The sequence below is a fragment of the Podarcis bocagei genome (assembly GCF_964188305.1).
Source record: "Podarcis bocagei genome assembly, chromosome: 17".
Lineage (NCBI taxonomy): Eukaryota > Metazoa > Chordata > Lepidosauria > Squamata > Lacertidae > Podarcis > Podarcis bocagei.
The window spans coordinates 21398901-21415914 of record NC_138143.1 but is presented as its reverse complement, the minus strand read 5'-3'; the positions used below and the strand labels follow the sequence as shown (position 1 = coordinate 21415914).

At 41.3% G+C, this 17014-nt stretch overlaps 1 protein-coding gene and 1 long non-coding RNA gene across 3 annotated transcripts in view; one reads left to right on the top strand and one right to left on the bottom strand.

The window, feature by feature from the left end:
* UHRF2 (ubiquitin like with PHD and ring finger domains 2) overlaps positions 1-12667 on the bottom strand; it is a 46014-nt gene extending 33347 nt beyond the window's left edge. The window contains exons 1-3 of the mRNA XM_081176341.1: positions 12170-12667; positions 3750-3992; positions 602-864 (exon numbers count right to left, since the gene is read on the bottom strand). Coding sequence (XP_081032467.1) covers positions 602-864; positions 3750-3992; positions 12170-12322 — 659 coding nt within the window. The 5' untranslated portion in view covers positions 12323-12667. The remainder of the gene's footprint in view (positions 1-601; positions 865-3749; positions 3993-12169) is intronic.
* A 195-nt stretch (positions 12668-12862) lies between these two features.
* Positions 12863-17014, top strand: LOC308577031. Of its 2 annotated transcripts, XR_014003361.1 has the most exons (3): positions 12863-13206; positions 15312-15442; positions 16109-17014. It is a non-coding gene; the product is annotated as an uncharacterized lncRNA (long non-coding RNA). The 2 variants fall into 2 exon arrangements; XR_014003362.1 differs by lacking the exon at positions 16109-17014 and having other exon boundaries at positions 15312-15528.

Below are 17014 nucleotides of genomic sequence, written 5' to 3'. Positions count from 1 at the left end.
TGGCCAAAGGTTTCTGTGTGTATATTTAGTGACAGTTGTGGCTAAGGGATTTGGTGTTTGTCCTACTCTGGAAGATGGGTTGAGACCCCATTACTATGCTCTTCACATCAATAAGCAGTTAACAGTGAGCTCATCTGTCTCTCCAAAATACTTCCTACAGGAAAAGCTAACAGGGTTTAAGTAAATAATGTACTGACAAAACTGTATTCCTATATATTTCTTCACTTATTAATAGTAAACCCATTCAGTTTTGTTTAGTAATTCCAGATAATTTTTTAAGAGTTATGCTCTGATTGTATATACAAAGTACTATAAAACACTATTGCAAGGCTAATTTATGGATCCACATCCTGCGAAAGTCTGGGTTTCTTAAAGGAACTACAATTAGTATTTCAGCTAAGCTCTCAAAATAAATCATGCTGCTCCCAGGAAATGCATTATATCAAACAGAAATGTTTTATGGTTTGTAAAATCCTGTTTCTTTTGAACTTGGAATGTGAACTTGTTTTCTTAAGGATTTCAATTTCTTGTGAAAATTCTTAGCTTATACCAACCATATAAACGCACATGGTGTCCTCATAATAATATCAGCAGCACTTACTCATCATACTTGATATGATAAACAGTATCTTCTTCAGTGTCCATATAATCTGAGTAAGATGTAGAAGGTGCATTGTCCAAATTATTTGCATTTTCTCTAGAGTGATCTTGGTTTAAGTTTCCATTAGTCCTTTTGTAATTACTGCCACTCTTTCCTTGTGCTTTTCCATTTTTATGTCCTTTTGTTGCTTGAGTTACGTTTTGTATATGAGCTTCAAACCAGGATCCAATAGTAACATCTCGGGCATCCACAAGTTCATTTATCTAAAAATAAATTTGACATTTAGTGAATGATATGCTGAAAAAGTACAGAATTAATAATGCTGTGGATCCCCAACTACAATGCAACTGCATTAGTTAAATTCACTCTACCTTTACATTCTTAAAACTAAACAGAATATTCTACATTTTGTCAGAAAATCATTTCAACACAAATAAACTACAGGAAAAACCAGTGAGGAACAAAGTTGATGAAAGGAGAGGATTGGAGGAAAACTCGAGGGAGGCAGTACTGCTAGAAAGGAGGAAGCTGAAAGACAGGATAACTGAACTATTGATCCATGAGGACAGAGAAGGCATCAAGACCATGAAAGGTCTTAATGACTCAAACCCAGCAGAATACTTAACTACACATAGCTAAACTATGTTTTCATTAGCAGTCTTGTGGCTTCCTGTTAAAGCCACACTACCACCAAGATCAGAATCTCCATGTCTGTATGCTCCTGTACCATGTTCCTTCTGAGTATGGTTACAGCTGTGCCAGTGTCCAGTTTCCTTAACCCCACTGTGGCAGGGACAGAAAAACAGGTAAGTGAGCGAGTTGGGGTCTTAAGGGGTGGCTCTAGCCCACAAGCCAGAAACTAGATCACTGAACCTCAAATTAAAGGAGAAAACAAGGCTATTTTGGCATAGCTCTCAGTATATTTATGGCCTTAGGTGAGCCATTACATTCAACGTGTGAGCCCTGGTAACAGGCGCCCAGGAACTGAACGATTAACAAAGCCTGAATTCCAGCTGCAGCAGTATGTAGTTCAGTATCAGCAAATTTCTATGGTAACTGAATATTAAATGAGGCATGTGAAAAGGCTTGTACATTTTCAGCCCAATCAAACCAGTACATAGGCTCACTTGCATTACAGTCTGTAAAATTGTGTAAGAAAACTCAATTTGCATGCTTCTGAAACAGAAGAGAAATGATATAACATTATCAAAAATAAGGTGCAGTCATAATATAAAAAGAATGTTACACTATAAAGCACCTTTGTTGTGTTCCACATTGCTTCCAGGAGAAACAAGAAAACAAAATAAATGCTAAATATGCTAATCCCAGGTATTTTGGACACTTAAAAACATGTAATGTATACAACTAATGCTGTTCAGGATTAAAAAAAAGAAAAAGAAAAATATTTAAAATGGACAGAATCTGAACCCAGACCAGGAACATAGTCACAAATGACTGGCAAAACTTTTCACCCAAAAATAAGACTCTATGATTCTGTCAGTAAAGTTCACTAAATTATCACAAAAAATCAATCAAAAGTGTTAAAGAGGGGTATTAGCCTGTCAGAATAACACAGAATATATATGAAGAAACAGAAACTGATATTGGTAACTCAGAAAATAAGACTGATTAAATTTCATGCAGTATTCATTGAGTCTTGGTTTACTCACCCCTTTTTCACAGCTTGCTTATGAAAATACCATATTTTTTTCATCTATAATATGCCCCCATGTATAAGACGCCCCCTATTTTGGGGGTCTCAGATTTAAGAAAATGAGGGAAGATGGCCCAGAGTATAAGACGCCCCCTAATTTTTGACATTATTTTTTAGGAAAAAACCCTAATCTTATATATGGAAAAATACAGTGAGTACTTTATAGCTACTTGACACTTTGGGATCACTTAAGGAGACATAGGGTACCATTCAAGAGTCATCCTGCACAGAGTAGCCCCGCTGATATTAATACATATGAATAACTTAGATTCATTAATGTCAATGAGTCTGCCCACAACTCAGGATAATTTTCAGAATACACAGTAATTTTCTTAGTATAATGTTGGTGGTTTCTCCTGTTTTTATTGTTCTCTGCCTGCTCCTCACTGGAAAAATGAAAGAGATGCTAAATTCCTTACAGTTCAGTAGCTTACAGCTTCATTTGTAATAAAACATTTAAAAAGTAGATATTCAATTTGGAATTGACTGAATAAACACTATTTTAAGGTATCAAACATGATAATTTAACGACAAACCAAGATATACATAATACGTTTTATGTTTCTAAAAATGAAAGGAGGACTAAAAAAGGTACTGCATGTTTTTCTGTTTTCCCAAAAATTCATTTTAGGTAAAAAAAACACCTAGAAAAACAAACATTTTCCATGGCTTGAAAATTCCTAGATACCAGCTTTTTCATGACATTAAGGGAAGAGGGCTCTTCCAAGTTTTATCTCATCAAATAACTTGAAAATACATTCTAGATTCAATGAATCCATTGAGTTTTAGGCTTTATTACATTTGAAATTTCCTAAAACCATTACAGTGCATTTGCGCCTACAGCAGAGGAGTTTCATGTAGATAGACCAGTGGCAGGAAAGCTATGGTCCACATCAGGCTCATGAAGCCATCTGAACTGTCAAACCAGCCCCTGGGAATTGGAGATAAAGGGTTCAACTCCAAAAGTGGGGAGGAAATCTTATTCCTCCAGCAAGGATGCTGTTGCTCCTATAGTCCCAGGGGCAGTATTATCCCACCGCCAGCTATTTTCAGGGCTACAGTCTCTTTTTCACTCTCCCCATTAACTTGTATGGAGTAGAGCAGTGATGGACAAACTTGGCCCTCCAGCTGTTTTGGGACTACAATTGCCATTATCCCTGACCACTGGTCCTGTTAGCTAGGGACGATGGGAGTTGTAGTCCCAAAACAGCTGGAGGGCCAAGTTTGGCCATCACTGGAGTAGAGGATAATTCCTTCAAATGGCTTAGGGGTGGGTGGGAATTTATCCCCCTGGAAAGAGGGGCAACTAAATTTAGACAGAAATCCAATATACAAACCTCAAACTTTACTTAACATTTTTTACTTCACAACAGTCATGAGAGTAAAATTTATATGTGCAATTATACAGTCCAAAATTTACAAAAATACAAATACCTTGTATCGTCCAATGCCAGGATCAATAAGAAACGAACGTGCTGATGTAGATGGCTGATTAGATGATCCACTGTTTGCTCCTTGCTTGGATTTGTTCTTACAGTTCACAACTCCACAGGAACTGGGCTTTCCATCTTCATTTGTTGATGGAGAAGCAGGAGCATCAGAATCTGAGCGTATCAAAAGCTGAACTATATCATTCAGTCCAACATTATAATCAAATAAGGTGTGTCCATCTTCAAGCTATCCAAAACAAAACCCAGGGAGAAAAGCAATCAGCAGATGTTAGTTCAAAAGTTTGTATCTTAAAATATAAAGAATTGCATCAATATATACCCTGGAGATAGATATAGATTGATATAAAATAAATGTAAATAAATAAATACTTCACACTAGCTAAATCAAACTATACTGATAATTGGATCAGGACCAGTTGATACTGAGAAGTTACAGATTGAAGCCATACTATTCATTTGGTCTTTAGAGCAGTATTATTACTAACTTATGAAAAGCTTAACTACTTTGAACAAAAAGCTATACATGTAAATATGTCAAAATCTGCTACCTTCTGTTTAAATATATGTGTCATGACAAATCAATGTTGTGTAATAAAAAGGATACGTTAAGAACAGAAACTCATTATACACCCCTACATCTATGACCAGAAGAATATATTAAAAGTGCTTTCATTGTTTAGTTTTATCATTTACATTTCCTAATGTCATTGTAGTTTTTAAATCTAAAAAAGCAATGTTTTTCAAATTTAAACTTGATGGTTTGTATTCAACTCTGTATTTTCTTCCTACAGTCCCTACGCTTTAGAGTACAATCCTGCAGATACAGATATATTTAAGTGCAGTTAAGTCTTGTTCATGGTGTAAATACCAGGTCCACTAATTCTGGCCATCACAATTGTTGGTTTGGAGGAATACACAGATAATTCCTAGAGAACATGTAACTAATTTATATGAAGAATAAAACCAGAAGTGTGACAATGTATCGCTACTGGAAGGGTTTCCCTACACAAAGACATAGGCCAGGATTCAAAGCACTTTCTGTACAAGTATAGTTCCCTTTGCCCATCTTCTTTTGCTCACCCAAACTTAGTCTCAAGTCTTTCAACTCCTTTTACAACTGTAGCTCAGAGTCTGTGGACCAGCAACACATTTATTTATAAAGGTACGTATATACTGCTTTCTCAAAAATAACAGGGTGATTTACAGCAATATAAAAGCATTAGAAACATTAAAAGTAGTCCAAAACAATCATTAAAATAATGGGTTACTCAAGAAAATTGTAAACAATAGAATAGGCGTGTTGCCATAAAAAAGTATTCAAGAGATGCCTATTATACGCACTTCCTCTTCTCTACCAAAATACCAGTTGGACCAGACTCTTAAATGTAACAAGAAGTTTTGTTTTGTTTTTTATTTTACTGGAGGAAAGAAGTGACTAAACAAAGCAAAAATATTTTCCATAGGGATCAATTAACATTAAAACAAATCAGGTTAAGAGATCTCTGAGGTTTAGGAATTTCTGCTAATCTGGCTTTTCTAGAAATTTACTAAATTAGGACACTAGGAATAGAGGCTCTACTACAATGAGGAATCACTTTATTTTAGTTTTTCTTTTAAAGTTCTTTACTGCAATGGAGCACCATGAAGGAAAGAAACAACAATAATTCGCATCTCTCAAAAAATGTTGAAGCAACTTGTTTCCTGGGCAATAAAAGAATGTTTTCAATTAGAAAAACGAGGGGGGGGGAGTGTTTAAAAATGAAGAGACAATCAGAAATGTTACTGCAAAACATTCTAAAATAGTAAAAATCTAACTGACTATAAAAGTTACGCGATCTAAAATTCAGGCCCATGAGCTCTTTCAGGTGGTCAATTGTGAGGGGGGGGGAGGAGAGAGAGGGAGAGGGAAGGCAATAAGTGGTTTTCAATATTGTGATATATCACCAGCTAAACATCACAATATTTCAATATATCACAGTATCTGCTTGCCTGCTGATGAAACTGAGTGTGCGATGATTGGCAATACTGTCATTTATCCATTTTAGACCCCTAAGTAGTAGCAGTTACCAGAACATTGTCCTGTTTGCCTCCATATAGTTCCATCCTTATTTTCAACATTGTGGTATATTGCAATGTTTAGCTGGTAATAACATTGTTTAGGTGGTGATATTGTGAGGTTTAGCTGCTGATAACATTGTAGCGTTTAGCTGGTGAATTGTCATGATGTTAAAAAGCAGATATTGCCTAGCCTTGCACACATTGTGATTTGTGATATATTGCCGTGTGTGTGTGTGTGTGTGCGCGCGCGCATGCATCTATCTCCTATGCATGTTCTGAATACTATGCATGGGAATCTGAATCCTGGGATAAGAAACACTGAATACATTAGAACTTACTTCCAAGTAGACATAGGAATGTAATGCACAAATTACTAGCTTGCCCAAGACTACCCAGGTACCTGTGGGTTCTTAGTCTCTTGTACAGTGTCACCCATCATTGTGAATACGAAGCTTTGGATTGCCTACAAACTATCCAAAGTTTCATATTCACAATGATGGGTGACACTGTACAAGAGACTAAGAACCCACAGGCACATGTGCAGAGGACTATGTTTTTTGAACACATAATACAATCTGGTATACTACAATATCTAGTAATATTGGTGAAACAAAAAAAAACTTATGATCAGTATTAATTATAGGCATTTGTTTCAGGAGTGAGGAGGCATAACATATGTGAAGTGGGGGGAGGAGAAGTGGAAATAGTACAATGATTATTAGGTACAATCCTAGGGAAATTACTTGCCAAGGATTTCACAAACATAATATATAGTTATTGTCAGCAGTCGGAAAAATCCTAGTTAGTGGGAAGCCAGCAAAAGACCAAGATGCTTTAAGGGATTCATCTAGATTTCTGTAAATGCACCCTCCTCTTGCCTGGAAGGCTGCACACCCACAGGTCAAGATCCATGCTGCATCAAAGAAGCCCAAATAGGCAGATGAGGCGGCAGGGATGAGGGGGAGGCATCCTGTCCCCAGCAAAGTCTGACCTATATCTTCACTACCACCAGGGAGACAAATAAAAAAGAGGTAAGAGTGTAAGTCTGGTGAACTGAGACATATGTTGCCTCCCATCTGCTGGGCTTGTGCTTCTAGAATGCCACATGTTCTAAGGTGGACTGCACCTGAACCTGAGAATTATCCAGTGAGAGAAAATAGTGTCTATACTGACTAGATAAACCCCTGCTGAGTCTGACATACTAGGGCACGGATGGGTAAATTGTGGCCCTCCATATGCTGTTGGCATTCAATGGCCAGGGATGATCTGAGTTGGGAGTCCAACAACACCTGGAGGGCCACAGGTTCCTTACCCCTGGATGAGGAAATGGAAAGGGTTAGAGAGGTCCAGTCCTTCCTTTAACCCCACCTTTACTTCCACAATTTAAGCTGCTGCTATGGGCACACCAAGGGAAATGCCGAACTTATGTTGCCAAACCTCTATTCAACTCAGCTGAGCAAAAAAAGTGTGTAACAAAAGCAGCTCTACCATCTTGGTTCAGGCACTATAACTGGTGTTTGAAATTCGCCAGACACACCAGGCACATTTTGCACTTAGTTATCGACCACTTGCAACCAGTATGGTGCCTGACACCTCCACCATCAGGAGGTGCATGCCTGAGGATCCTTGGGTCTTGACTGTTTTCACACACTAATACCAGATCCTGTGGAATTCTATCAGTTATATTTTATCTGCACAATCGGAATGAATTCTGTAACCAAAATTCTTTTCCTGTGCAACCTGAGCAGGAGCAGTCACCATTACGAAAAAGAGGCTGGACTAGGCCCATATATAAGTGGACTGTCCGTAGATCAAATGACTTTTCTTCTTTAAGTTCTCAAAGTTCATAGCCTAGCTCAAGATTGTCATCTGAACTAGCCAGGTGTTTAACTGAGAATCAGGCAGTCTATCATTTGAAAAATAAGACTTTAGAGCCATCTTACCCCAAAATGGCAACAAGACTTTCCATTTTGGTGACTGTAATCTCAGTTTAAGGAGCCATTTGGCATCCACCTTAGATATCTGAGTTTCTGACACAGAGGCATATTGTTTTGTTGTTTTTGTTTTAATTGTTTACTTTTATTTTGTATTTTTTTCTGTGAACCTCCCTAAGATTTTGTGAAGGGCAGTATATAAATGTAATAAATAAATAAAGCCTTGAGCCTGCACAGCAGCCTCTACAAGGCTACTGAAGTCCTGGGGTCCTCCCAAAATACCCCAGACCAACTTGGCCGGCTTGATCAGGGATGCTGATGGGCCACAGGGTGGTCAACAGACCAGCAGCATCTCCAATCTATCTCTCTGACCCAACTCCAATTGCAGACTCTTTAAAGCCCATCCAAAAACCAATATGTTTTCTGGTAAAGGACGACAATAGCAGTTTTACTGGTGTAGTTAATAGCACCCTGACCCACATGCAGCAGGTTCAAATACATTATGTACAGGTTCTATACATAATGCACCAGAATTTATACTCTCGTGCAGTATATATATTCAATGGCAATTCCTGGTTCTAGGTTCCTATATGACTCACATCCTTGTTTCATTCATACTTCACATTTTTTGTGTATATCTAAACATTGTTTCAATTTTGACAACAACCACACCATTTGAGTAACACTTGAGTAACTCATGAGTCACATCCTGGTATTCCATGTAAAAAAGTAATGGTTCTCTTCCACACTAGTCCTCATTTTAACAGCAGTGGGAACCAAGTACACAAAACAGCATATGCTCATATTCAGCCCTTGTATGTTCTCATTCCAAAAGTCTAAGTTGTAATTACCTTGGGGCACACAGTATTTTATCCTCTAAAACACCATGCAACCCCTTCCCCTTTTTTTAGCGCAGTGCTGGAATTCGTTATGGTTTTGTATCAAGCACTGTGCTACAGAAAAATACCTGAAGCTCAATCATGGCTTCATATCAAAATTTCAGGAAATCATCTTTTCATCCCCTAAATAACATGTTGGCCCTTTAAAGAGAACCCTCTCAACATGCTAGATGTAGAAAGATACCCCTGCAGATTCAGTCTGGAAGAAGCAAATGATCTCTCACCCAATGTGTGTGCAGAGGAAAGACTAAGTAAGAATGGTCCTCTGAAATAGTATATATTCAAGATTACCAGGAACCATGAGAGCGAAGGGCACTTCCAGTTCAATTAGAAGAACGAGAGGACAGAAAGGAAGATAATTCATAACAAACAGCAGCATGCCTCCCCTTCACTGACAAGTCTAATCTTTCTGAATAGTGCAGAAAAGAAACAAGTATATTAAACAAGAGAGAAATGTGCAGCCACGCAGCTATGGGAGCACAAAGATTTCCTGATCACTACAGATCAGGGGCAGCTTACAAATAAGATGGACCTATTATTATGGAGAATACAGCAGATATTCACTGGGCCCGACGTACTTTGTAGAAATTTTTGTAGCAATAAATTGGGGAAACATGCTTCCTTTCCTCAACATTCCTGAGAGGATAGAAATCCATTCACTTTCCATCAGTTGATCCTTAGACAAGGGTGGAAAGAAAAATCTCCCAACAGTACCTTGCTTATTTAAGAAAGGCTTGCATTTCAATTAACCAGCAATGGATTCATCACACATATGTGGAACCCTATGCAAACTAGTAAAGTGCAGTTTTTTCACTACTCAAGTGATCTCCTAGAGCAGGAATGGGAAGCCAGCAGCACGAAAACCACATTTGGCCTTCCAACCTCAATAATGCCTACCTGCTCACTGATGCAGTCTCACCCCCTCCTACTATTGCCTGCCACTGCTTGTTTGCCAGCGCTCAACACAACATATGACCACCTTTGTGCATTCCAGAGAGAACTCATGTTCCTCTTCAGTCATCTGTGGAGTCTGGAAGCACTGGGGGTGTACTGCAGCGCTCAAATTCCAGTGAGAAGCAGAGGGATAATAAGATGAACTATGTGAACAGGGAGGTTGCAGGTGCTACAGAGTCAAAATGCTTGCAGTAAGGGGTGGCCTAGAGCAGGGGTAGGCAACCTAAGACCCGGGGGCCGGATGCGGCCCAATCACCTTCTCAATCCAGCCCGCAGACCGTCTGGGAATCAGCATGTTTTTAAATGAGTAGGGTGTGTCCTTTTATTTACAATGCATCTCTGGGTTATTTTTGGGGCATAGGAATTCATTCATACTTTTTTCCAAAATATAGTCCGGCCCACCACATGGTCTGAGGGATGGTGGACTGGCTCATGGCTGAAAAAAGTTGCTGACCCCTGGTCTAGAGAGACAGCGAGCATGGTGAGTGGGGGGAATCCTAATTTTTTACAGTAGCATGCTCCCAGATGCAAGTGACTTAAGTCAGTGTGTCTTATCCTTGTGCACACTGCAAGCTTTAGCTACGAAGTGGTTTATAAATCTGTTGTTGTTATTAACATGTGTTTGACCCACCACCAGCATGCAACTCCAAAAGATGTACCAATAAGAATGTAGCTCTCAGGTTAAGAGTTTGTCCATGTCTTATGAAAATATATTGAACTAAGAAAGAAAAACACTTTCCATCACCTAGAAATTCCTCCTTCCCTACATGATTTTAAGCTTTAGGATCAGTAGCACAGTCATTTGGCATATTGACTGAGCAAGCATGCTAAAAAGCTCCAAGTTTCAAATGTGATCTTTCACACATTTCTCAAAAATCATGTTATGGCAAACCTGCAAATACCAATTTTAAGGCTCTCCAATGCCACTTGAAAGACAATTTACTTGTTTTTACTTCAGCAGTGCTATATCACTACATGCTATATGCATCTAAGTTATTTCCAGACCAGTATCAGCAGCATTCTATAGTATCCTGCATTAGTTTTGTTATGAGGCATCCAATGTGCTCCTACATTTCTTATTCATTGTTATCTGTTTGTTTTGAATCCTCTGCTGCATCTTGCACAACACTCTTTGAATCTCTGATCTCATTGGTCCTTTGAGGTCCGTTAGATCGGCCATAACATGTTCTAAAACAGAGAGGCAATTACACTCTTGCTTTACAGAATTTATGACAAACCAAATCCCAGCACAATATATTCACAGAAACACAGAGCTACCTAGCCATAACCAGAAAACATTAAAGGTACAATGGCTAGAAAGCACAGTAACTGTAGTCTGAAAGGGCTATGGGAAAAGAAAAACATGCAGTTATAAGAATGAATTACAACAATAAATGGCACCGTAAACACTAACCTATTTATCACAGCAAAAGCTTTTCTGGATCACTGGCCATGAAAGTTTATGCCATAACAAAAAGGTGCCAAAAGACTAACGTAACAACTTCTCTAGAAGAGGGAGTGAAGTTGTATGACCTGATTGCATACTCAATCTCTGTTATGCAGATGAGCTATGCTTCACAGCATTTATCCACACTGGATCCAACGAGGTAAAATGATGTATACAGTATTCCAGAATGTGTTTCAACCACTTTTGCATTTTCCATCATGGTAGCCCAGGCTTGTCTATCTTTGTTAATTTGCTGTATATTTAAAGAGAGCCAGCTTCCAATGAAAGCCTTAAGTGCCTAGAGAGTACAAGGAACTGAAGCACTTCCTCAGAACTCTCTGTCCCTACACTGACAAAAACAAACTCCCAAAACAAAGGAAATGTATCTCTCTAAGGATGCAGCCTGTGCCTACTTAACCGAAACAACTGAACTCGATGGGGCTTCCTTCCGATTAGATGATGCCTATGGAACTGAATCTCGTTAACAGTTGGCACACCGGTTCCATACTCGTGGCTTTCGACTAAAGGGGGGTGTAGCTAGTGCCCCTATGCAAAAAAGGATGGGAAGGAGGGTGTGGGGAGAAGAGGAAGTGGAAAGGGGGGGAGGGAGAAGAGATGGCACCGAGAATAACTTTCCTCGACCAGGTGCCACTTCCCTGGGCATACTGGCGGGGCGGAGCGGGAGCCAACGAGCGTTTCTGGAGGCTGTTGAAGCGCCGGAAGTCGTGCAGCAGAGGCAACCGGCCTCATCCTTCCCCTTCCCCCGTGGCATCCCGGGCCCCCTGCGCGCACCCCTTGAGAGCAGAGACTCCGCTAGCGAAGCAGAGAGAGAGAGGCGGAGCCTGGCGAGCAGCGCCGTTGGAAACCGAGAGCGAGGAGGAGGAGGAGGGGATGGTGGATGAAATTGCCGCCGCCGCCGCCCTTCGCACAAAGGCATCCTCGGGCTGCTTCCTGCATTTACGCCCTCAGGTGTGAGGAAGATGGTAAACAATAAGCCCAGAGGAGAGGATGCAACAGCTGCTGGGGTTCAAAATAATAATAATGCGAAGCACCACCCATCGCGCCTCCGAGAACCCAGGGAAGGGGGGAGTGTCCCGCCCGGGCGCCTCACCTGCTTGCCCCGGTAGAAGAGGCGCTGCCTGTCCGGGCTCACGCGGAAGCTCTCCTCGATCTTCTCGCGCAGGCTCTCGATCTTGGTGAGGCGGCTGAGGTCGTCGATGGTCTGGGTCTGCGCACCGTCGATGGTGCGCACCTGGATCCACATGGCGCGCACCCAGAGGAGGACGAAAGAGGGGCGGCGGGCGCTTTTCCCGCCGGCTCGGAGCACCGGAGAGAGAAGCGGGGGGCGGCAGCGGGGGTGGGAAGCTCCTTCCCTCAGACCCCGAGGACCACCGCCAGCCCCCTCAGCTGCCGGCCGCCGGCCTTCCCCGCTGCCTCCTTCCTCGCCCCGCCAGCCGCCCTCGCGGCCCCTTCCTTTCTCCCTTTCCGCAGCCGCACTCGGAATGGCGGCAGAAGCCCCTGTCAGGAGCTGCCCTGAGGGACCAGCAAAGGAAGGCTTCCCCCACCGTCTGGAACTAACGGGCGCCGGCGGCGGCGGGAGCCATGTCCTAACCCCGAGGACTGTTTACCAGGCGCCGCTGCTCTCACATGGAGGTCACGGCGCGCCAACGCGGATCTCGCGAGACGAGCGCGCGCGGACCACCAGCAACCGCCGCTTTCCAACCGCCCGCCCTCATGCACACACAAAACAACCCCCCCCCCGCTCCTCCCGGCCTTAAAGAGACAACAACGGCAGCAGCGGAGAGGCGGGGCTTGAGACGGGCTCCGTCCGTGTTCGCGCCACTCCGAGGGCTCGCGAGGCGAGGCCACGCCCCCTTTTCGCCTTCACCTCAGGGCGCTGAGGGGCGCGACGGTTTGGGGTCGCCTTCGCAAGCGGCGCTCGAGATTTTCCTCCTTTTGCCGTCTTTTTTTTTCGGATTTGGGAGGGGGAAACGGCAGCCGCGTCCGTGTTTTTGTTTGGAAGCGGGTCCCGCCGAACTGCTGGGCTCGGTCAGGGCTGGTTCCCGAAGCAGAGGGAGCGGCCTCTTCTTGCCGCCCTAGGTAGACGGAACCCGGCACCCTCCTCGTTTCTGCCGAAAACGGATCGTGGTGAATCTGCATGTTGCTGTTTTGCAGAGAATCAGTCTCACGCAGTGCCGGATTTGTTGTTGTTTAGTCGTGTCCGAGTCTAAACAAGCTACATCTTAGGGTCCCACTTTCTTGAGGCCCCCCAAAAATGTTAAAAGGAGGAAAAAACCAGGATGTAGATTTCCAAAATATAAGATAAAAAGCAAATAAAATAAAACCTACATATAGCAACAGTGGCAAATGGCTTTAGATACCTATTAGGTCCATAAATTACCGTATAGCATATATTCAACACAAAAAACAGCGACAATTTTGTTGTTGACAAAGGACAGCTGGACATACCTTCAGTAGCTTTGGGCCTCATCAAACCTAAATCCGGCCCTGGTCTTGTGTGCCCATAGGCTGCACAGTTTAAAAATAAGAATAATTCACGCCTCTGCTGTCATGTTTCTGCTGTCATGGCGCACAGAAAATGGATCTTGCGGATCTTGACACCGCATGGCGCACCAAAACCACCACCAAATCGCCTCAGTGCCTGCAAGTCTGCATCAGAATAATCACGAACCCAGCGCTTCGTGCCTATAGAGCAAAAACATACCTCTGGATTTTTCAATAGAACCCACTGGCACATCATGTTCATGGTTTGAACTATAAAAACTATTTTATTTTTTTACTCAGTTGGGGTCACCCATATTCCCTCAAAACCGAGCAATCCACAGCTTGAATGCATCTACACAGACAGCCTCATCCGTATAAAATACATGGTTGGGGGGGGGGATTGATCCTTTGACTTTTCACATGGATCCGCAGAATCCATGTTGCACGACCTCTCTGCACAGTTTGCACTACAAACATCACTTTCTAAGGTGCAGCGACAGGCTCCAAGGAACACATCTCCAGGGATCCTTTGCATTTTTAAATAGGGTTACTCCCAAGCCTTGGATGTCAATGCAATGAATAGGTAATACATTTATAAGATTTTTAATAATTCATCCCACCTACATATTAATTACATGAACCCAAGGGCGTAGCCAAATCAAGTAAATCAATAAAATACTTAACTAGCTGAGGTTCTGCCCTCTCCCACCAACATAAATCCTGGCTATGCCCATGCATGCACCTTGTGCTTGCCAATTCATAGATCTGTCAGTTTTTCACATTACACCATTAATATGCTACTAGTATAACACAAAATGAATGCAATTTAACCAAAGCAATTGCTATAAGTCCATTCTAGCAGCCCAGGGTTGCCAAACTGGTGCATGGATCACCAGTAGTCGGCAAGTTTCATTCAGGTGGCCTGTGGGTTTGCTGAAGATGGAAAATGGTTCCTCCAACACATTACATACTCGCATTGATTTTTATTTTTATTGCTTCATTTATTTCTAATACTGTATTTTTATATTTCAATTAAAATAGTAACAAATATGTATACAAATACAATATATAAACAATAAAATACAAGGTATACTAAAATAAACTACAATATATAAATAAAATGCAATATACAAAATACCATATGCAATATATAGTCAGTTGTGAGATGCAATATACTGTAGATACAGTACTCTTGTTCAGCCTCTTGCCCCAGGATAGAAACTGAGCTATTCTCACCCCTGCCATGATAGTGTTGCTCAGCCCACTAGTAAGCATATGCACGTATATTTTTCTCCTCTTTAGGAAGTTTAGGAGGATCGGGGATGGGAAATAACTTATGTAAAGCTAAAATGTGTTGTGAATCAAATCCTTCTTTAGTTTTACTGGAACATTTCCACCAAATCCTAAATTAAGTCGAAGGTGATAGTAATCTTCCATTAGTCTCAGCTGAGAATTAGTATTACATCTGTATCAAGATTTGTTGGGAAAGCTCATTTAAAATCAGTGGAGCATTTTCAAAGCATCCGACTTGACTAGGGATTTGATATATTTTTGAAAAACTTATTTAGAAGCAGCAGAGCATTTCCTCTCAATCCTGAGTTCCAGCAAATCTAGAGGTCATCTTCTTTCCCTTCCATGGTTGTTGTTTTTTACTCTAGAGTCTTGCAGCTAGTTTCATTATTTATCAAGTCTATAACTTTTTCTTTTACATTTTAAGATTGAATAACACAACTTATTGTTTATTACAGACTATACTCTTATCCAGTGTGAAGCAAGGTTCAGCTTCACTAGAGCTAATAAGCTTGAAGAAAGTCAATATTCAGGAGGAAGATTGTTTTAGAATTTCCCCGTTTATGGCAACCTGCCCAGCACAAGCAAGGTCTGCCTAAGTAATGTTACACATCTAGAAAAAGTTTTCTTGGACTGGTCTTTGACAGTAATAAATTATTATTATTATTATTATTATTATTATTATTATTATTATTATTATTATTATTAATTCCATGAGTATTTGTTAGGAACCTACCTAACAGGGTTGCTGCAAGGATAAAATGTATGGCAAAAAAAGCCCATCACCACCTTGAGCTCCTTGGAAGGCAAGGCAGGATAGAATTGTAATAACAAATATTTTGTGGATCTTTATGCTATACAGTGGTACCTCGGGTTAAGTACTTAATTTGTTCCGGAGGTCCGTTCTTAACCTGAAACTGTTCTTCATCTGAGGCACCACTATAGTTAATGGGGCCTCTAGCTGCTGCCGCGCCGCTGGAGCACAATTTCTGTTCTCATCCTGAAGCAAAGTTCTTAACCCGAGGTACTATTTCTGGGTTAGTGGAGTCTGTAACCTGAAGCGTATGTAACCCGAGGTACCACTGTACTGCTTTCCATATTCACACAGATACACAAAACCAGTTACTCAAAAAGGAGACACATTCCCCAGACCATCAAGCCTACACAGTATATAGTATATAGGATAATATGAATGTTTTGGTCTAGAAAACATTACTACTGCTTAGGCATTTCCATCTTTTTTGTTTCCTGGTAGAGCAACTCCATGCATGGCAGACATTCTGCAAGCAAAGTCCAAACAATACAAGAAAACAGATGTTGCTACCCTGTAATATAATATTTCTTTCCCCCAATTACCCAGCCATCCACAAAAGGTGGCAAAATGAGCCTCCGGTAAAAGTTAGTAGCAATGCACTTCAATCTGAAACCATGGGAAGAGGTCATCTGGATGGAGAGCTGGTCTGAGGTTTCCCACTACGCAAATGATGCCAAGCAGATGCAGGTAGGGCTGCAATGTTCTAAATCAGTGAGGTGCAGAAACAGGCTACATGAGGGTGAATAAACTCAGTCCAGATGTCATGCTGTGGTGAGTGCTCTCAGTACCTAGAGTAATGCCTCCAGCTTGCCTTGATGGGGAGATGCATGTGTGTCCATACATATGTAGATACCTTTGACTTTTGTGTCACACTACTTGCCGTAATCTTTGGCCCTGTGTACCATGGCATGCCGCCCTTGGAAGGTACCCCATGAGGGTACCCCCACCTCTGAACAAAGGAGAGAGCTCTTGCCCAGCGGTTGTGCTTCCATTACGAAACAGGCTAGAGATGCTCACATACTGTAACACCATCCCTATATTTCTTTATTTTTGGCACAAGGTGAAGACCAAATGTTTTGAACAACTTTTTCTTTTTTGCATATCTGACAGAAGAAAAACGTTTCAGTGCTGCTTGTATTATTTAGCATTGTGTTTTTAATACTGTATTTTATTCTTACAGTTTTTGTGAGTTGCGCAGAAAACAGGTGACTGGGTGGCCATGCAGATGTATTAATTCATTAATAAAGAAAGAAATCACTTTTAAGGATCATTGTAGTTCTGCAGCTACTGTAACCAAAACTATCCTACTATAATGCTTCTCCCTTTAGAAAACCAACCTGATTCCAT